Source organism: Ambystoma mexicanum, chromosome 8, assembly GCF_040938575.1.
Source record: "Ambystoma mexicanum isolate Mex_15411 chromosome 8, UKY_AmexF1_1, whole genome shotgun sequence".
NCBI lineage: Eukaryota > Metazoa > Chordata > Amphibia > Caudata > Ambystomatidae > Ambystoma > Ambystoma mexicanum.
In genome coordinates, this window is record NC_090929.1 from 1,015,893,497 (window position 1) to 1,015,916,330 (window position 22,834).

Consider the following 22,834-nt stretch of genomic DNA (forward strand, 5'->3'; position numbering starts at 1 on the left):
TTCATACAATTTACCATCGGCTTTGTAGGGTAACCTGTAACAATAGGTTAAATGACAGGCCAGCAACGGCATGTAGGGGCACTTTTATGCAGATCTATCTGCCCACAACATAAGCTAGTATTCTGCCAGTCTGAAAGACATGTTATGATGGTTCTGCCAAATAACGCCAGTATTCGACTGTAAAAAGAAAAAGTCAATACCAACTGTGTCAATATATGGAAGAATTCCCACTAATTATGGCTTTGAGTAGCATACAGTATGCCAAAGTAAGAAGACATGTCCATGCTTTATTTCCACATAAGAACACACTTATGTTGCCTTTGCCCACACTACACTAATAACACTAACAAGAACAAGTTTATGTTGGCTTTATTATTATATACCAGTGTTGCCACTTAAGTGCACACATATAATGGCTTTGCTCTTAATGCCACTGGTATGTCATCTTGTGTATTTAAGATTTTATATTTTGCCAAGCAACACCGGTTTGGTGTTATGCTGCTGGTGCCTGGTCCAAAAAATGTGCATATTTGTCCCCTGCCTGGAGTATCCAGACCATTGTCTGTGGAGGAGGAAAGAAAAATGGGCAACAGAGATGGCGGGAGGGGGAGAAGTGGGAACAGAAAGGTGACACACAGAACAAAACAGTTATGTAAGTAAACATTTGAATGCAGACTATGCAGATATATGCCAGACAGTATTGCCACATAAGAACACACATATTGACTTTGCGCAATACACCGGTGATGCAACTGTAAGAAAATATGTCAATGATGGATTTTTTAATATATGCCAATATTGCCATATAAGAACACACAATTGTTATCTTTGTCCATAAATCCAGTAATGCCAATGTGAGAAAACATGTCCATGCTGACTATGCCAAAATACAGCAGTAATGCCACATAACACATGTTGACTTTGCCCATAATGAGAGTAATTCAACTTTAAGACAACTAGGTCTATGCTAGATGTCTCCAATACTGTAAAAAAAAGAAAAAAATACTAAAAAAAAAAAACACACACACTTCACACCTAACATTTGGGTGAGCCCAATCCCAGACCTTGTCCGTCAGCTCAGCTCCTTCCATCATGGGCACACACTGAAATAAAAAGCCGGAAAAAGGGGGCAGAGGGGACTGTTTGACACTCCCTCCCTGACTACCACCACCTGCACGACCTATTAAAGACATCAGAGGAGCATGTAAATTGGATGCCGTAATTGCTTTTTATGGGTCATACCACACTGCTGCCATCTAACGGCTGCAGATACAGAGGCCTACAGGCCTCCACTTAGTAAATCAACCTAGGTGAGGGTCTGCAAGGCTTCCCTCCCTACTAAAAAGGGGCAAATAATTCTGTCATGCACAGCACATGCAGAAATGGACCACTGAGCATGACTGAATGAGTTCACCTGGTGCATATTGCATGGGGATGTGGTCCACCACCCATTATGCACCAGCCACCACTGCCCCCCCCCCCCTTGTCTCCCTCAACAGTCTGGCACACCAACGTGCCTGGAAGCAAGCTACCATGGAACCAACACTACTAGCCAATTCTTTGCCCCTTGCCCCTTATGGGTCATGGCTGAGAGAAAGTTGTAAAATAAATAAGGACATCAACAGTACTGGGCCCAGACTAAAGACCAGCACACTTACATGTTCATAACGCAGCCTATTTTAAGCACAGGATATTTGGGTATCCGCAGGTGTAGACCAAAATCCTTGGTCACCCAAACAAGCACAAAGGACTAATTACCTAGGATCTGAACCTCCACGCACATCAATGTTATTAAATCGGGCAGACTTGCCGCGGCCCCCTAGAGTTAAAAGCACCTTTATGTACAGCTCATAACACCAGTACACAAAGAACAATATCTAAACAGAAGTGGGATGTAACACGAGCAGTTTATTTAGAATCATCACTGCCGATTAACGCAGAAATTGCACTTTGTAGGATGTTTTAAATCAGGCAACATCCAATTCGGGGTAACTTTCCAGCCACCCCAAACCAGGCGCAGATCATTTTCCTTTATTTAATCAAGTTCTTTTTATGAATCTGAGACCCTAATTTAATAACTGATTACTTAAAGCTTCCCTCACCTTTCGGAACAAGAAACAAAGCATTGCACAGAAGGTCTATGTATTAACAAAATATAAATATTACAGATTGTTTTTTCATAAAAGGCCAATGATAAGAAACAATCAACACACTAGTCATATCAGTTTTCAAAGATACAGTTACGGAAATGGAGACTTTTGTAACACAGATCACCAAAAGTTATCTATGCATTGCATTCACCCTGAGAACGCAGGCACCATGGAGTGAATTCATGAGAGTCCAGGAGTAATCTTTCATTTGTGACAAAAAACGAATTTGTTTAAAATATCCCTGCCTATCCAATTCCCACTACTTCCCCTTTACTCAAAATACCACCCCCCTTACTGAATAGACTGTCAACATTTCAATAACATTTTAAACTCAATTGCAACAAACTTCTGGACCTTCATGCCTTCATGTATGTAAATGACTTGTAAAAACAAATAAAAAGTATTTTCAGCATGTATGCAGGCTAGATTCCATTCTGTGATGTTTCCATCTAATTATCGTGTAAAAGCGTACCTTTTGCATTGTCAATGGAAAACTTTAAACAGCGAGAATTGGCAGAGAATAATCACCACCTCTCTTTTGTCTGGACCAACTTCGCTTTAACAGTATTCTACTCAATGGCATATCCAAGAAGAAGTATGCAGACCGGAGGATGTCCTTTGCGCTTCTGTGCTTGCGCAATGCACAAAGGAGTCAGGCGATCTCAATATATACAAACCATGGGTACTTTTTCAATATCTATATTTCCAGCAGCACATACACTTATGACATATTTACCTGTTTCCCCAAGATGTACATTCAGTTTCTATACTTACAAAATACCAGGGCCAGAATTCATTTAATTCCCCTTCCAGTATCAATCCCATCAGGATTGTTTCCCTTTTAGATCATACTGGCATATTAATTTCTTTTTGGCTGGATCAAAGGACATATGGCCACCCTCTTAAGGACTCGTTCAATTCTCCCCCTCTAGGAAAAAGGTGGGCATTAGTCAGCAAGATGTGATTAGCTTTCCTCCACCGCTTGACACTTCCATAGGCTCAGAAGGGCAAGATCCCCAAGAAGACGTTAAGGCTAGTTGGTCCCACGTTCCAGGGGCTGAAGCATCACTCAGGGTCTTCGTAGATCATATAGTCACAGAGGGCTTCACTGGACCGGACACAGGAAGGGATGCTGAGCCACTCCAGGAATCGTCTGTGGATCGTCAGTCGGCTATGCTTGGAATCTTGGTTCCAATGATGATCTAAAGAAATGGCTGTAGCGGTCCCATTATACAAAATCTGAGCTGGAGGCAAGTCCAAGCCCAGCAATGGTAGGCTCTGCACCGAACAGCCAGTAGTTATCAGGGACAACTGCTGGTTTCACATCTGCCCCACACCTAGACTTTCTGGCACCACGGATGTGGAGTGGGAATAGACAGACCCACCCCATTCAAGTGCCACACACACGCCCAAAGGCATCACTAGCCTGCAAAAGCAGCATCTTTCCATGGAAAGTGCATAGCCTTATAAGGGATTTCCTGGCAAGGCATGAAGAAGTGCAAATCTCATGGCACTGCCATTTTGGGCCATTAGCCTTCTTTAGTAGCATTACGGGGTAAACCCAAATGTGCACACTAAAAATAATGCAAACATGGTACAAATGTATCTTCTGCCACCAGCTTGTCTTTAGGCACATATACAAGTAACCAAAAATCCCAAGTGTAAAAAGCTAGGGTGATGCAAAAGTATCCTCATTGTACTGCGCTGTAAGGTGCTGTGTTCAATGTTAAAGTACAAGAATTGAAAAAGGGAAACTGTTTTCCAATACTGATCAGTTTCCCCATAACAATGAGCAAAAGGCAAGCAAAGTGAAGCTGAAGGCTTTACATCCTTTCAAAAGTCAGATGATGTTCAAAAACAAAGGAAAAAGAAAAGGGGGCCATAGAAACTATGGAGGTAAAGTTGCAAAAAGAGAAATCTTTCCTAACAGATTACGCTTACAAGAACTGACAAGAACTGAAACAAGCTAAAAGAAATAACCCACGGATATGCCAGGAACCACATTTGAAAATAAGCCTTTCAAGTGTAGTTTACTTTTCAAGAATTATCTACTGGGGATAAAAGAAAGGTTTCATGACCCGAGCTCTTTACCTGTCTTTTCCACATACGGTTGCATTTCAAGAATCTCAGGGAAGCCTATATAGGTATTCAGCTTCTTCTTGTGTCCGGTTTGTCTACAGAAGGAAAGAGATGAATGAGATTATTGGCTATGTTCAATGATAAAAACAGGTATGGCTTAATTCAAATTTTTTCACAAGTCCCTCCACATCATGTACAACATTCCTCCTCCATCCCAAGCAAATACATCATGTCGTACAATACTAAGATTCCTTCCACAATGTTGATACAGTAGGTGCATTCTAATTAAGAGAAGTTACTTATCTGTAAAAGTAGCTACCCAATGTTTACAGATCCTCAAGCTCAAAATAGGCACTAGCATTGTCACAGCAAACCAGTATAGTTCTATTTATGAAGGTTGTTCAATGAGTCAACATGTTATTATGGAAGATTAAGCACACTGATTCTTTTTTGTGTTAACATTTCCCTAGAGTGGAGTGTGAGAAATAACCATTGTACTTTGAGGGAAGGATCCGGTCTCACCACTGGCCTGCTAGATTGAGGTATAATATATATTCTGTATGGCTAATTTGAGTGCAATGGAAGTCCTAAAAGAACACTAAATTGTTTTCATGACTGCAGTATCTGCTATGAAAGTGATGGAAGTTGGCATAACTTGAGCAAAAATAAAAAAATCTTTAACAGAATAAAACAAATGAGCACAATGTAATCTTTTAAAGAAGATGTATTAAGCCAACAGTTTCCATCCTCTTTTTAACACTTTTTAGTGGAAGTTTGCTTCAGAAAGCAATCTCCACCAACAACCACTGCAGACACTTCCCTGAAACGTGAACATTTAAATTCTTCTGTTTTACGTAGCCAAAACAACTGCCGATAGCTAAAAAAAACAATGAATTATGTGGATGTAAAATTAGTAAAGAGATCAACAAGGATAAAATAGAGGATTGAGAGGGAATAAGTATGGCTAGGTGAAAAGTAGTCTGTTTACAGCAAAGTTTCATTTTTGGGGGTTCTGCTGTCCCTTTTATGGGACCCCTAAAAACTGTGCATTTTTCACCCTTTTGTTTTCAGGATCTCCAACAAAGTTTTTGTGAGCTGAAGTACTTCTACTGAAGTTGCACTGCCACTGCAATTATTTTTGAGTATGAAGTCCTATGGTAGCCCATATGGCTGCTAGGACATGGCTACATTTTAAGCACTCCATTTTGTCGATGGGCTGATTTTATCATCCTACATTGGGTTTAGAGAAGCATGGTGGCAGCTGTAATTTAGTCTTGGCTTCACCACGTGTGCAAACTGTTTTACAGGATTAGTAGCCCAAATGTATATTTTTAATGGACACTGGGATACTAATATATTTATTTAGTCCTGCTCTCGGCCATTTTGTTTTTGGGTCATTTCTTTGTTTGGGGAACCAAAAGGCTGGCCTAACATGGCAATTGTGCACACATCTGTGCACCCTAAGCCCAGCTCTGCCCCTTGAATTTGGACTTGTTTAGCCCGGTCCCCTAGCCATGGGCAGGCCAATACAAGTACTGTGTGGGAGGAACTGGGTGTTTGCAGGGTTTCAGAGCCAAAACCTTTGTTTGAGGGCCCTGGTGTGTGATTGGAGGGCTGGCTTGAGCCAGCCAATGCATGTCTGTGTATATCTAGGGGAGACTCTTACCAAAATTCCCTGGGATTTATGCAGGTTTAATTACCTCCTGGAGGATTTTGCCACAAAGATGTTGCTAGGACAGTTTATCTGAAGTCCAACGAAGGCTTAGTAAAACCATTCAACTGAGGCAGTACAATACTCCACTCTTAGTATAAAGCTGTACCACCTGAGTATATGGTAGTGTAGACAGAGCGGCCAGGCTTATTTTAGGAGGGAGAACGGCTGTAGAATCAGTACATAGAAATTGTAGTACACACATGGTCCAAAGAAACACGGACACACTATGCATTGTAAAAATGAAGGTTTATTTTAACACAAGCAGACCTGGGTAATTCTTGGGTAAATAAGTACTATACGTACCATTACATTATATATACGGTTTCCTCCGATTTTCTGAGAATAACGAAAGAAATATGGTAATTCGCCCGCTCCTTTGGTGGCGGGGGTGCGGGGGGATCTGCGGGGGGTGGAGGAGCTGTGATAAAAGCTGGCATTTAAATTAATTCATTTTGCCGAGAGCGGGATTCGAAACCCTGTTGGTCCGCGTTGTTTTGCTTGAAAGACTGATGCATTGCTGGTGAGCTATGCTTCCAGCCGTGGCTTTTGTTCTGTATTGCGACCTATGTGAATGCATGACTTTTTTTTCTTATTTTTTACAGGCCAGTAGATGGCACTGTTAAACCAGCAACAAATATGCTTACCGATTTTCAAAAGTGCAAAACAAATGTACATTACATTTTTCGTAGCGCTCCTCCTGATGATGCCAAGATACTCAAGGCCGAGAACATACTCTGATACACACATTCCTCTCAAAGCGGTCCACTGGCACACAGACACAAAAGGTCCCTGGAACAAGATCAGGAAAGTTAATGGCTAGCCTCGACAGTGCTAACACCGGAGAGTACAGAGGGCCAAATCAGCACACTCGCGCCACACAATATGCCAAAAGCCCTGTTTAGTGTGTGATGAGCCTGCATTCAAAGGGATCCCATTTAAAAAAAAAAACACAGCAGTCCTGCAAACAAGCTCCTCATTACAGGAATTCTGGTACTTATTGCCAGTCGCATCAGCATGATTTCATAAAATGTGCAGATAGATTTTAATTCACCATGGGCACTAGAAGCAGCTACCATACACATCATTAATGTAGCGCTCACTGTGGGCTATGGGGTGTCGCTGCAAGCATACACCACCAAATCTTAGGCAGCAGAGTAGCTGCACTGAGACTGGCCGGCATCGCAGAGAAAAATCTCTTTGATAAGAGGCAGTGGTAGCGACTCGGATAACCCCCAGCACACATCAGGGCCATTAGTCACTAAGGTTAAGTAATAGGAAGCCGAGGACTCGGGAGATTAAATCTACAGTTACATGGCATTAGGGTCAATTTCCAGGATTAGAGGATTCCCCCATCCGCCTCAATTTGGTAAATTTCTAAGGCAGAATTGGGGAGCAGGGCAGACATACGATGCAAAATTAACACACCATTTTCTGAAGGTATAACCTTATACTGATGGAATAACCCTGTAGTGATAAGGGCATGTGCTGATACCTTTGTCATGTACCAATGGATGTATGTTACAAAGACATAAACGAGGATATGTTATGCCATATCATGGCACCAAAGGACTGCTTTGTGAGTGACATAATGAAGCACACCATAAGTGATCCAAAGTGTGCAATCCTTGTCAAATAATGTAATCTCACTGCGCATTGCCTAAAGAAATGGTGAGTTCTCCAAGCCCGTCATCTTTTATACACAACCATATAACTGGATTTCGAGGTTAACCTCTCAAACCTGAGCATATGTTAGGCTTGCAGCTGGTCATTAAAGATATTACCCTACTTATGCATGCAATGAAACAATAAAAGAATATTTGTGTGTTTACACTGGAAAACAGTATACATGATTGTTCAAAGGGGCACACGGGAAAACACTGACAAACACAGAGTTTGAACATTTTTGAAAACACTGGAAAAACACCCCCGGAAGTTAAAAAAAATACATATATATACACCCCTGAAACAGGAAACCCTAATTATATATAAACACATTATAAAAACACAACACTATGCTTTCAAATACACAGACCAAAGCATAGACCCTATTTAGAAAAACTAACAGTATTTCTAGGCAAGTCAGACCTTTAGTTACTTTGAAATTACTCTCAGTAATTCAAGGGTAGTAGACCCTAGCAGTTGTACCGTGACACTCCGCAAGAAATCACATACCAATTCAAGTGGACAGCATACTTTTCTCATCTAGTGAAACACAGATTCTAGGAACAGTATCAACCTTTAAGTTTTGGATAACAGTTATACCAGGTTAGTAAGACCCTTTTTGTGTAATCTTCAATCACAGTTGCTTTTCAGAAGCAATAACTTGTTAACTTATTTTTGGATGTGTAAGGAACTCATGGTGGCAATAGTAAAGACAGACAAGTGATCACAGTTCAAGGGGATTTATTGAACTTTATAATGGGTGATATGAATGCCTAATCTAAACCTAAAATAGGAGCAAGCTACGACCATCAAATAATAATGTGGTGCAGGATCCAAACTGGAGACGGCCTAAAACGTATTGACGGAAGCCAAAGTATATGACGATTTGTATAGTAAATGGTTGGGAACTTTTGTATAGGATTGTAATACCATCAAGTCATAATCTTTTTGGCGCTACTGTATTAACTCCGAAAACAAGTCCATGCACATTAGACCTTACAAGATTTGGAAGGCAATCTTTAACTTGAAACGTTAGTGAGGCAATTAGTATATTAATCTCTTTGATTCAAGTGGCACTAATACTTGCAAAATGTGTGTCTGGGCCTTGCAGGTCTTCCATCTCAAACCCCACAACATTTTAATATGATATAGTGATCTTTCATACGTGCTACTATGGAGATATCATCTGTTACATATAGATATTTGCTGTCAATTCTGGATTTTTTTTTTAAACATTATGAATGTATCCGATTAGCTTGTATAACTGCATTCCTATTTTATCCACCTTTGGTTGCAATGGAATTTTATTATTTTAATGTATTTGAATCTCGGTTATTGGTCTTTGTGAATTGTTTTCCTAACTAAATTTAGGTAAGATTTGCACAGAACTGGTAAATCTTCCTTTCCTGTTTCAACCCCAGAACTTTTTGCTTTATTAGTGGGATATTTTTCCATAATACCTAAGTGAGTGGAAACCTTTTTCCACACTCACATAATCTAACTCTTTTTATGGGTGTCATTTTTAAGACTCTCCATAGTGTTTTTTTAAAGTTATCCTCTTTAGCAACTTATTGGCAATAAGAGCCTGTTGTTGCTGGGTTGCCCTAGGCAATCCCCTTTTAACTTTCTTGTGCTAACCTTGAGTGAACTACAGTTCCCAAGGGTAGAAAGGATCTTTGGATCCCTTTTACATTTTGTTAAGTGAAACCAGCACACCCCACTTTATGTGGAGTGCTGGGGAGATAAAATGTATCCTCTTTCACACTAAAACTGTACCAATTCTGTTACAGTGACAAGCTTACCTTCAATGGCTGGTGGCAGTGATACCTTGCATTATTTTGGTGCACCTTTACTGCGGGCTGTGTTCACGGCTGCAGTAAAGGGACCCAAGGGTGTCCATTTTTACCAAAATGGCCCAGTCTTCTTTTTTCGCCATTTTAGTGTTTCTTGCTCCTTCCCCCGACACAGGGCAGGAAATTCCTTTGTGTGATTTTTATCTTCGGAAGGAGTCCTCTGAACTCCCCGCACATGCTCCAGTCTGTCTGTGAGAGCAGGAAGTGAGGGAACAGTTCAAAACTCCCCAGCCCTTCGTCTTACGCCTTGCTTGAATGGGGACAAATCCCAGTGGAGGGCTGGCTGTCCTGATTGGACAACCAGACCACCCCTTCTTGTAAAATGCGGGGAGAGAATGCAGAGGTTGTGCTGTAATTCCTGATAAATACTGCGAACCTGGAAGCTGAAGACATTTCGACCACTGGAACTTAAATCGAAGAGGAGGATGAAGGAAAAGTGGCAGAAACTATTTCCATCGACTGAAGAGCCTGCTGTGTAACCGGAGCCTGCTGTAGCCCTTCCTTCCAATCGACCTGGGGACTCCGAAAACATCAACCCCGACCCAGAGCCTGGTGTGACCCACTAGACTCAAGAAGACCTGCATTATGAGCCTTCCCACGCGTTGCTGCGACCTTGCATTGTTGCAAAACCCCAATACCTCGAGCCATCGTGCTGTACACGGTCTTCCGAATTCCGAATCTCCCTGAAACTTCCACCAGGATGCCCACGATCTCCACAGACACTAATCGAGTCCAAAAAGTCCTCACCACAGTGCTGGACCTTTAAAAAGGCGAGATTTCAATCGCAATTTTCTGTATTCTTCTGTGATCCTTGAAAAGGCGCCAAATCCGCAGAACCGCATTCAGCCGCGAGGGAAACCCTGCCTAGAGCCTTCATCGATCCCTGCTACAAAGTCCCTGCTGAGGTCTTGTTTTCAGTCACCACAACAAGGAATACATTGACCAGGTATTTGGCTGCAGACCCTGAAGTTCTCCTGCTCCACAATCTACTTAAATGCCGAGGTACTGTGTTGGCTTGGGTCTGTACTTACCTTAAGCCCGTTAGGATTTCTGTGTACCTGTGGGTTGTTTTCTGTGATGGGGAGGCCTCTCATCCAGTGCACCCAGTCCCTCTGCTAGAATCCTGCAAGGGTGTCTTCTGCGAAGCCCCTGGACCCTCTTCTAACTCTAAAATAAAGTACTCACCTGTTTGCCCAGTTTTCCTTAGGAACTCTGACTTTTTCTATTAAAGAACCTATTCTGACACTGCCTGTTGGTCACTAGTGACCCCCCTTCTGCCACTGAGAACACTCATGCTCCAAGAATAAGGGAAGGACTTTCAAGGGAATGGGACTTCTGCCTATAAAAGAAAATAATTGTTTAAAAGTTACTTACTTGTAAAGAGTTGGTTGGTAACTGTAATTCTAAGAGTGAACAGTTACAAAAGTTCTTACTGATCTTATATGTGTGATGCACTATTCTTAAAAGTGTGGTTAACATCTTTTCTTCCTTAGCAACTGTTTTGCCAGTCTAATAGAAAGTAGATGTGAAGGTATTTTACTCCCCTGTGATTAGGTTGTGCCTCTTCTCAAAATTAAAGTGTTGGTATCACCAGATTAGTCCTTTGAGGATAATTGTATGAGTGTCCCCCAACTGGGTCTTGCTTCCCCTGACTTGCTGCTAGCCTGTCCTTAATAAGTCTGCATTAGGGTGTTGCCTACCTAGAATAACTATTCAGTAAAGTGTAACATTGGGTTTTACTCCCCCACTTCATTGTGAGGTCAAACAAAGTATGTGGGTTTTACTGAACTTGTGTTAGCTGTGTGCCATCCAAAATGAGTTACAAGAGTTACTGCTTACCTCAATCTGGGGTTCCCCGATTTCAAAAGCACATGTAATTATATATTACATCCTTAGGTTTTACTCACCTAGTATAACTGTGTGTTATCACAACAAAAGTAGTTATAGGTTTTTACTGCACCTAGAATAAGTGTTCCACTATCCACCAAATGTATATTGTCCAGTTGACTGATTAAGTGATTTGTACTCAGAATCATTATACAACTGGAAGGGTCTACTGCCCTTGCATTACTGAATGTATTTGTAAAAAGTAACCATTGTTTTTTACTCCCAAAGAATAGGCTTGACCTAGATTGAATGTGTATGAAAAGGTTTTGACTTAGCTATAACTACAGTTAGGTACTCCAAATAAGGTCTATACTTGGGTCTGTGTACTTTCAAGTATAGTGTTGTGGTTTTATATTGTGTTTTCACATAAAGTGATAGTACTTAACTCCTAGATTTATCTGGCCCTACCTGTATTTAAATAAATCCTTTATTTTTACAATACAAAGTGTTTCTTTGAATCATTTGTATTACAATTTCACTTGTACTAATTCTACAGCCCTCTCTCCCTCCCAAGATAAGCCTGGCTGCTCTGCCTACGCTACCATGAACTCAGGTGGTACAGCCTTGTAACAAGAGTGGAGTCTTGTACTGCCTTGGTTGAATGGTTTTACTAAGTCCTTAGTTGGACTTCAGAAAAACTGTCCTAACAAATATATCGTTATTAATTGTTGTTTGTATTGTTTATGTATATTATGATAAAACTCTGAACTAGAACAATTATAATAATAAAAAAAAAAAGAATAAGGCAGTCCTAGTGGCGTCTTGTCAAATAAAAATGGCCCATACTAAAAATAATTATTGCCAATCCTTACCACTACGTTTACAAAAAGAGTGTGGGATAATGTTAACCAGAAAAGAAAGAAGTGTTCAAAAAATGATAAGTCAGGATGGTATGGCTGGCTCTCCCTTCCACCACGTTTTTAGCACGGGATAAGGCAGGACTTCTGAGCACAGCACACTCCTGGGCCTCTACAGCAGGAGGTTCACAATTCAAGTTCAACAATACCAGGACCTACAGGGGCTAAGTCTCTTTACTACAAAGTCTCTTGCCTTAGAAGGCCTGCTGGATCAAAACAACAAACAAACAAAAGTTCCTTTGGTAATTTTGCATCTTGGGGCGATTGCTCTTCGCCCATTGGATCTCCCTCCGCGGGGCTTGGATCCTTCTTGCAACTTGGGCCTCCCTCCGTCTGGTTCACTACGGGCTTTCAGAAAAAGCAGCTTGCAATATTCAAGAGCCAAATGTCCTTTGAAACAACTTCCCACTGTGGACAACCCTCGACCGGGTTCACTCTTGTCAATACAAAGTTCACGGGTGTATTACTATTCACCTCCGACTCGCAGTGCAGGTATCCTTCAACCAGGCTCACATTTGCTAATTTCACAGTTCACTTTGCTCCATCACGATAGAGGATGTACTTGGCTTAGTTTTCCCTTGGCAATGGGTCAGAGACTTTAAATTGTACAAGGGATTTCATGTGATCCTTGTAGGACCACTACGACACCTCACGCCGCAATTTTCCCAGGGCATTCTGGTACTTGTAGGTTCAACACAAAAGGGGCCAGCAAGAGTCCTTCGAATGAGCACTCCTGTTGCACCTGACCAATCTGCAACTGGCCCTTCTCTGGGCTTTCTCAGTAGTTTCAAAACACACACAAGTTCTTTGTTCTCAAGTTCTTCTGTTCATCTAATGTTGCCACTTGCGACCTTGGATTGAACAGTTCAATTTGCTGTCAGCATCCTCCAACTCACCAATTGAGCCGATTCTGCTGGCTTGGCTTGCCTCTGGAGTCAAGGATGGTACCACAGAAGCCAGTGTGGCTCCCCGTCTGTGTTATCAATGCGGGACGCCCCTGCGCACCGTTGACATTGGTCACTCCACACGTCAGTTGTAGTCCCCGGTCTTGAAATTCCTTTTTCGGAGGCTTCGTAGGTCTGAGTTGAAAAGGACATGGGCAGCTCCCTCCGTCATCCCTCCAGGTCTCGCCGCCTTTCTCCTCCGTTTGAAAAGCCGGTTCGGTGTAGCAGTTTCCTTGTGCGTTCGGCCTTGCTCATAGTGTGCTCTGTGCTCCGCCTTTTATCCCTGTGGGGAAGGTAAAGGGCCATCAGGTGTGCGTAGTTGTCAATTGCCCGGCTATGCCTGACCAGTGTGTCAGGTAAACGGCTCTGGTGTTAGTCCGTTGTCTGTTATGGTTTAAGAAAGTGTTTGTGTCGGAAAACGGGGGGGCGGGAGGGAGGAGTTTTTGGGGGGTGTAGAGCTTCTAAGTATCCTAGAGGGTACAATGGGGAAAAGGTGTTACAAAGGATGGGGTACCACCTCTCAACCATCAGTGTCCCACTTCCACTCCCTGAAAACTTCTCATCCGGTGATGCTCCCCCACTTGTCCACCCCAAGGAACTGGATCCAATAGCGATGGCCGTGTCCTGGCTCAGTTGCAGGAAAGGTTCAGAGTTCCAGAGGAAGAGTGTTCAAACAAATAAGTATTTAACTTTAGAGTTAGTTGAGGGTTCAAGGACTTCAGAGAAGACACCTTCTCTATAATATTCTACCACCTTTATAAATATTTGCAAGGTCCGCCCCTCTCTCACTTTCCATGCCACCAAACTATTAATTTCCTCCCTGATCTTCTCTCGCCTCTTCTACTGCTCCTCCTTACTCTTTGGTCTTCCCACTTCACATCTCTCCCCTCTCAAATCCATCTACCATTCTGCCATCCGTACCCTCTGTCTCCTCACCTCCCGAGACTATCTCTGCTTCCCTCCCTATCCTCCCCTTGGCTGGCTTCCTTTTCACTCCCAACTTAAATTTCATTTCCTCTGCCTAATCTTCAAATTTCTCCATGATCTTGCTCCCCCTTATCTCTCTTCCCTTCTCTCTTTCTACACTCCCTCTCTCTCCCTTCGCTCCGCTGACCACTTTCTTCTCACTGTTCCTCCTTTGCCTTTTGCCTCCTCATTTCTGATGGAGGCGTGAGCCCGCCCAGCTTTTGCCAAGGACAGCAAGTATGGAAGAATCTGTAGAGCCATGGCCCACAGAGGGGTAATCTTCTGCGACCGGCACCACGTAGCAAAACGCTTCCACTTATGGCCGTAGCACTTGAGTCGGCGACGCCCTGGCTTTGACAGGGACCTCCCTGCAGTCCGCTGGCCACTCATTACGTCCAAACTCTAAGGCTGCATGAGCCATGCCTTCAGGTTCAGAGATCCTGGGCCGTGATGAAGGATTGTGCCGCCCTCCCTGGTGAGCAGATCCAGAAGTACTGGCAAATTGAATGAAGGCGACACAGACAGGTCGAGGAGGTCTGGATACCAAATCTGCCTCAGCCACGCTGGGGCAATGAGTATCATCTTGCACTGACACTGACTGTGTTGATCAGACGTAGCAGGAGAGGAAACAGGGGGAAAGGCATACAGAAACAGACCTTCGAAAAGGAAGGAGATCACATCCCGCAAGCTCCTGGGTTGGTGGAACCAGCTGACGAACTTCTGTCACTTTTGAGTTTGTCGCTGTGGCAAAAAGATCAATCGGCGGTCTGCCACATTTAACGAACAGCCGGTCCACCTGATCCTGATGAAGTTCCCACAGGGAGTCGGCAATGGTATTCTTGACGCCTGCCAGGTGGAATGGTATGAGGAACATCCCCTCTGCGATGGCCCAATGCCACAAGTCATGAGCATCCCTGGAGAGCGACGGGGATTGTGTGCCCCCTAGGTTCCTGATGTAGACCATGGTGTTGTCCGTGAAGATCCTCACACCTTGCCTCTCAGAGACGGTAGGAAAGACTTGAGGGCCCAGAGCACTGCCTGTAACTCTAGGATGTTTATGAGCAGATCCTTCTCCTCCGGAAGCCACAGACCTGCGGCGTGCTGACAGCCGATGTGAGCTCCCCACCCTTCTAGAGAGGTGTTTGTGGTGACAGTCTCCTGAAATGGCAGGGTTTGAAATCCTGTCCCTTGGGCGATGTGGGAGCGTACCCCCCCCCCCCCAGCACCACTCTATCACCCACTGGTATCCCACGTGCGCCCAAGAAATCCTGTAGGGGTTGCATCTGGAACCTGCCGAGACGGACGATGTAGATGCAGGATGAAATCATGCCTAGCAAAGACTTGATGGCCCAAACCGTGGCCGTCTTCACCGATAACAGCCGCTGTACCTTCCCCTGAATGGCTGCTAGCCTTTCCTTCGAGAGGGGCGCCGGGCAAGTCACTGTGTTGAGTCAAGCACCGAGGAACAGCACGTTCTGCAATGGCATTATGCATGACTTCGGATAGTTCATGGAGAAATGTCCTGTATGGTTGTTGGAAATCATTGTCAAGCTTTACCAGAATAACACTGCCTGTGTCCGCTTAGACAATGAAGGTAGACTCACCAAGCCCATGAAACTTAATAAGGGTGTCAAGCAAGCTGCTTATTAGCAGCACTGCTTTTCAACCTTTATACTGCTGCTTTAATAAGACGTTTGGATAGCCGTGCTAATTGTCCTGCGCGATTCTCCAACATCAAGGTTACTGCCCTATTTTACACAAACGACCTTGTCGTTGTCGACCATACCATTTCTGGAATTAAATCTATCTGGAGGAATTGGGTGTTTTTTCTGCGGAATATGATCGTTCATTTAAGAAAGACCAAAACGATGCTGATCTCTTCCAAGAAGGTAAATAGACCTACTATGAATATCAGTTGGGGCACGATCGACTATACAGATGTTTATAAATCTCTTGGTGTGGACATTGATAGCATACCAGGTTATCTATCCCTGATAGAGTCTCGAACTAAGCAAGCTAAATTAATCACTCTGACAGCTCGTAAACACATTATCCAGTATGCTGGATACACCTTAACGGGTATTTTATTGCTGTATAGGCAATGGTTTGTCCCCGCAACGACATATGGTCTTGAAGCTCTAACTCTTGAACATCTTTCCTGGTTGGACATCATTGAAGGCTTTTTTTGGCGGTCTCTATTGGTTCTCCCTACATGCTGCCCAATTCAAGATATAAGAGCGGAATTCGGCTTAACATCGCTTAGAGCCCTAGTCATACCCCAAAGAGATCTTTTAGCTCTCCGAGCCTCGTGCCAACCCATTAGTGAGTTGCTTCATGTCATCGGCCAAAATGTCATTGCTGTAAAAACAGGAATAGTACCGACAAATGCATACGATGCCATGTGTATGAAGTTCTACTCTAACCTGAATTGGTTAGCTTAGAGATCCTCCTGTGGCAGATATAAAGCTATTAAAAGGACCTTTAAGCACAAATCCTGTCTCAAAGATTGGGAAGCCACTATCAATCATCTGAGCGCCCTGAAAAATGATACGCATCTTGCTGGAATCATCTACACGTATCGCAGTCATCAGCTGTACCTGATAAGGTGTCCTAGCCCTGAGGTGAGGAGATTTCGCCTACAGATGCGTATTGACCAACTACCAGTTAGAGCCTCACAATGGAAGCTCGCATACGACCAAAGTATGTGTCGCATATGTACAGTGGAAGGTAACCTGGAGACAGTGCAACATGTGCTCATTGCCTGCCCTAAAATGGAGCATTTATTGGTACTGCTCCACACTTCAGGAACTGCGCAACACTCAATATTTGTGAAATTGTTGGTGTTTATTAAAGTAAATAGTATTGCCCTTTATGGATAACACGTGTTTCGACACACGAGTGTCTTTTTCAAATCAGGGCTAATGACAGAACTAAGGTATAACATTTGATATATTCATGTGGTGAAGAGTCACAAATCAAATATGCATTTCAATCATAGAACATGGTAAAACAAAAAGAGACAGAACCATAACAGATGATCAAACATAATGTAGTGTAATCACAGAAAAATAAGGAGGTGAGGAGGTTAAGGGTAAGTCGAAATGAAAAACAGGGGGGGGGATGGAGAGAAAAATATGCAAAAATAATATCATTAATGAAGGCATGGAGCCAATTATATAAAACACATTAGCGTGGTGTCAAATATAATTTGGATAAATGATATGTAGTTTTGCCCATGGCGGACTTACCTAAATTCCAAATCTACAAATGGACCAGTCCATAGTTATCAAAGAAGCAGACAAAGGGGGAAAAATAATTATATGGATCGTGCAGACTACATACAGATGGCCGAGAATCACCTTTCAATCCCCCTTTGTTATGAGGAACTCCGGACAAACCCTACTATAGAAATCAAACATCAGATATTGGAGCAAATCAAAACTTGGGAAAAGAAAGGCCTAATTACTGGAAGTGAAAAAGCCTATTTAACTGTCTCGCACCATGTGGTTCCAACCATTTACTTTTTACCAAAGGTGCACAAAGCATTCAATATAATTCCGGAAGGGAGACCAATTGTCAGCGGTATTGGTTGGGCCACAAAAAATCAGCGAGTACATTGATAACATACTAAGTCCACTAAGAAATTAGAGCTTTTTGCAAAGATTCTACTGATGTCATTCAAACACTTCAATCCATCCGTTGGAATGATACATATATACTTGTCACATGGGATGTCCGAGCCCTGTATACCTCGATTAAGCACGAGGCAGCCATTGAAACTATAGATTACACATTCCGTGGGGAAACTGCTTCACACTACCATTGCGTGACCATGCTGAAAGAAATGCTAACAACTTTGGAGAACAATATGTTTCTCTTTGACAAAAGATACTTCAAGCAGAAACAGGGAGTAGCTATGGGCGTAAAATACGCACCGGCTCTTGCTAACCTATTTATGAGTAAATTTGAGGATAAATCTGTCTATAGGGACCCTAATGCTCAAGAAAAAATTGTGATGTGGACCAGCTTTATTGATGACATTTTACTTATCTGGAATGGGAATGACCAAGAACTAACCAAATTCAGAGATCGTTTAAACAATATATATGGGATCTTTCTCTCAGGACCATCGAGTAACACCAGTTTAGACTTCCTTGATCTCACAATATATGTGATGGATGGCAAACATTTGACGAAAACTTTCCAGAAACCAACAGAGGCTAACAACCTTTTTTGCAACAAGTTATCATCGGAAATCAGTGATAATGAATATACCCAAGGGTGAATTTGTAAGAGCTCAGAGAAATTGTAGTAACTCTAGTGACTTTGTCCAGGAATGTGACCTTTTGAAATACAGATTTCGCCAGAGAGGCTTTAACAAAAAATGTATTGATGTGGCACAAGCAAAAGTTGGTACCATGAATAGGAACATAACCCTACTACCCAAGAACCATATACGAACTGAGAATCGGAACAAAGTAAGTTTCATCAGGACCTTCTCCCACGATAATTTTGAAATCAGAAAAATACTTAATAAAAACTGGCATTTACTTAAACTTGATGACCACCTCAAAGACCTTATTGATGATAAACCGCAACTAATTTTCTAGAAAGCCAGATCCCTGAAAAACATCCTTAGCCCATCCTTACTCCCTAAATTACCAACACCCAGATCAGAATTATGGCTACCAAATCGACCAACAGGATTCAGGAAGTGTGGATCATGCAATATGTGCAAATTAGCACACACAAACACGGAGATCTTCACGGACTCAAGAGGAACAATTTTTCCAATTAAGGACACTTAATTGTCGCAGTAAATATATTGTCTATGCGAAAAAAATGTACATGTTCACGGATATATATTGACAGCACTATACGGGAACTCAGGTATAGAATACGTGAACATGTGTATGCTATGAGTAAAGTTGACTCCATATTACCACTTGCACAACACTGGCAAACCAAGCATCAATTGGATGACAAAATGAATGTGAGGTTCATTGGACTCAGACATGCTTCCCTGGGCGAGAGAGGTAGATTCAGAGTGAGAGAGTTTGGTCTGAACCAAGACCATGAGATGGCGTATTTTCTCTAAGGAATAATTTGTTCTCTATAATGTGTATGAATAATTGTCATGCAATATGCATTTAATCTTTTTTGAAGAAATATTCTTGACGTACTAATTTTTAATTTTGGCCAACATATTCAATTTGATGCATTATTTATGCTGTTTTTATTGTAACAAATTCATTGCCTTACAAAATATGTCTTACTCACTAAATACTTATAGGCTTACTATACACACTACATATAATCTAGATTACAATTCTTGACTAGATTCACCAGAGAAACCTAGAATAAGGTTCTGTGTTCAGTTTTTGCCCACTACCTGTGTTGGGTATCCTTTTTGTTTACTGTTCCGTGCACATTTTCTGAACACACTTTTTGCATATTACTGCTAACAAGCCCTTGGGAACTTCCTATTTACCACGTCATGGGTTTTTCACATCGTTTTGTCTCACAAGCCCAAAACAGGGCGCTCACTTTTTGCCTGACTCTTTGAATGGTACCGATCAGAAATAGTAGTAGGACTTAAGGTTGCCAGGACAACCTTTGTAAACTGAGCCAGTGCAGCATTCTGCACAACCCAGACGGCAGCAGACTTCATTCAACTGGGAGGTGGGCTCCAGCTTCAATATACTTTCGTTTCATTTAGGAGGCTGTTTTTAGTCATATATACTGTTTCCTGCGGACGATTGAAACTTTAGTGTCTCCACACACGGCTGCAATCACATTTGTTTATCTTGCCGTTTTCCGGACGGCATTTTGTGCGCATCTACTTCCTAACTTACTGTTAATGGCAATTTACAGTTCCCTAATAGTGCAGTATTGTCATATTTCTTTTTCATCTACCTTTGTTGCACTTACTGACGGGCGGGTGAAAAAACCGCAGTACCACGCCGCTACGGCTTAAACGCACATATATTTAAATATATATTTAGACAGCCCTTTCTCAACGATCCTTTGCGCTCGTTGCTACATGATGGTATTAAACTGGTTTGGAATAGCCAACAGGCCTTTTGGGTCTAATGCAGTAGACGTTAGAGCGATGTGCCCCCCTTTTTTGATTAACGAGCCATGTGCTCCCCAAACTACACAGTAACTTATGATTTTTTGGCATGACTTCGTATAGGGGGATTTTGTGTTTCGCTTAATCGAAACTCCTTTACTTTGGCATTTAGGTAAGTCCGCCATGGGCAAAACTACATATCATTTATCCAAATAATATTTGACACCACGCTAATGTGTTTTATATAATTGGCTCCATGCCTTCATTAATGATATTGTTTTTGCATATTTTTCTCTCCATTTCCCCCCCCCCCCCGGTTTTCATTTCGACTTACCCTTAACCTCCTCACCCTTCACCCCTCCTTATTTTTCTGCGATTACACTACATTATGTTTGATCATCTGTTCTGGTTCTGTCTCTTTTTGTTTTACCATGTTCTATGATTGAAATCCATATTTGATTTGTGACTCTTCACCAAATGAATATATCAAATGTTATACCTTAGTTCTGTCATTAGCCCTGATTTGAAAAAGACACTGGTGTGTCGAAACACGTTATCCAAAAAGGGCAATACTATTTACTTTAATAAACACCAACAATTTCACAAATATTCAGTGTGGCGCAGTTCCTGAAGTGTGGAGCAGAACCAATAATTGTTGTTCCAAGGGGTCGGGGTCACTAAGTGCCCTTTTTCTTGCTTCACACAAACTGCAACACCAGTTCATTTTGAACAAAAACCAGGAGCATGGAAATTATTTAAGTTGGTACAAAACAAACCCCAGCTCTGTGATATAACCTAAAATGGAGCATGTATACAGAGCCCGCTATAGCTGTTTCTATCATTCGTTCAAATAGGTAGCTACAACCTTTTATTTTTGGAACTTGTGTCTTAATACCTCCTCTGAAACCTTAATCATTGCCTGTACAATGTTTGGACTGTGGCACATCAAACGATTTTGTCTCTTGGTGATAGTGGATGTACAAGGTCAGTTGGTGTAAGCAGGTGATGATGTATTGGATGGGGTAAATGTGCACTTACAGTGATAACTCACCTTTGTTATGAATTCTTGGAAAATGTTGTCAAATTTTAATCATCAAACAAATACTAGCCAGTTTGAATATTCTTGCTGATGTATGCTATTTACCATGTCAGCCTAAGGTTAAGTCTTACCATGAAACTTGGTAGTATATGATCACGCTCATTTAGAACTTGGCACTGTCTTTTTTTTACTTTTATTCATATCCATATCTAAATGATGAACTGTTGAGCTGAAGTTGTATGTACACTTGTGTGTAATGTTGTAAATAGTTCTTTGGACTAAAACAATAATCATAATTTAAAAAAAAGTTCATGGAGAACCTGAGATCTGTCAGTAGTCAGACCACCTCATTCGTTTGCTCGTCGGTCAGCTCCCAGGAGCGGGCTCGTACCAGCCAATCGTCCAAGTACAGTGTACGTGTACGCCCTACCGACGCAGGTGGGCCACCACCGAGGCCAGGCATTTCGTGAACACCCTTGGGGCTGACTTTAGGCTGAAAGGTAAGGCCTTGAACTGGTAGTGTTGGCCTTGAACCACAAACGAAACAACTGCCAATGTTTCCTGTGTATGGGGACCTGGAAGTATGCATCCTCTGGGTCCGACGACGTCAAGAAATCCCCTTCCTTTAGCTGGCCAAGCATATGTTCCAACAGGACTATCCTGAATTTTTGGGATTTCCAGTACTTGTTTAGATGGCGTAGGTCCAGGATGGGTCTCCAACCCCGTTTTCTTTCGGACCAGAAATTATCTGGAATAGACTCCAGAGCCCCAGAGTCTTTGGGGAACTAGCTCTATCGCCCCTTTACATAACATGGCTTGCACTTCAAGGAGCTGAGAGATGTGCTGCTCCTGACGGGGAACCACCAGAATACGAGGGCACCTGTATTGGAACTCCAAGGTGTGCCCCTGGGCAAGAGTGTCCAGCGCCCATCTGTCAGTGGTGATCTTCTTCCACTTGCTGATGAACTGTAACGCTCACCTGGCTCCCACGGAGGCGCTGGTCTGGTCTGGGTTGCTGTGGCCTCTTCTAGCGTGATGCGCAGAATTCGTACCACCGATTGAACAGGACCCCCAAATCTTGCTTGTCTGGCTCGTAGGAATATCCTTCTGCAGATGAGAAAGCGGATTAACTGTCTGCTGAATAGTGTGCTTGCTCCCCCCTTTCCCCCTTCGTTCTTCTCTGACTTCCTCCAAAACCCCCGGTTTAAGCTCACCTTATGGTTTGGAAGGATGAACTCTCCATCCTGCTTCTGGTGCAGGGGCGCGCGTTCGTCCAGTTACTTCACTGGTTTTCAGAATGGCGCTGGCAAATCCACTTGACATTTCTGAGCGATACGCCATAAGTATGAAGATGCAAAAGTTCAAGTGTGAGCCTCCTTTTATGTTGTTTTTCCTAACCTGTAATCTGTCCTTATTTTCAGGTGCAGAACAAAGGCGATGCGTTGAGGGGTTAAATTGCCGGTGGTAAAATCAGGTGAGTTAGTGCTGAGGGCGACCCCCTCTAAATGTCTTTATAATTCCCCAGTAATGTCTTTTGTCCTTTCCCCATAGGGGCCGGGGTGCAGTCCCTGCCAAAGATGCGGCGCCGACCAGAGATGTGGAATAGTTCA

General features: G+C 42.6%; 1 protein-coding gene across 1 annotated transcript in view; it reads right to left on the reverse strand.

Annotated features, from left to right (window-relative positions):
- Positions 1–22,834, reverse strand: part of USP48 (ubiquitin specific peptidase 48) — a 1,688,863-nt gene that overhangs the window by 1,233,018 nt on the left and 433,011 nt on the right. The window contains exon 8 of the mRNA XM_069610955.1: positions 4,242–4,324. Within this exon, the coding sequence (XP_069467056.1) occupies positions 4,242–4,324 (83 nt within the window). The remainder of the gene's footprint in view (positions 1–4,241; positions 4,325–22,834) is intronic.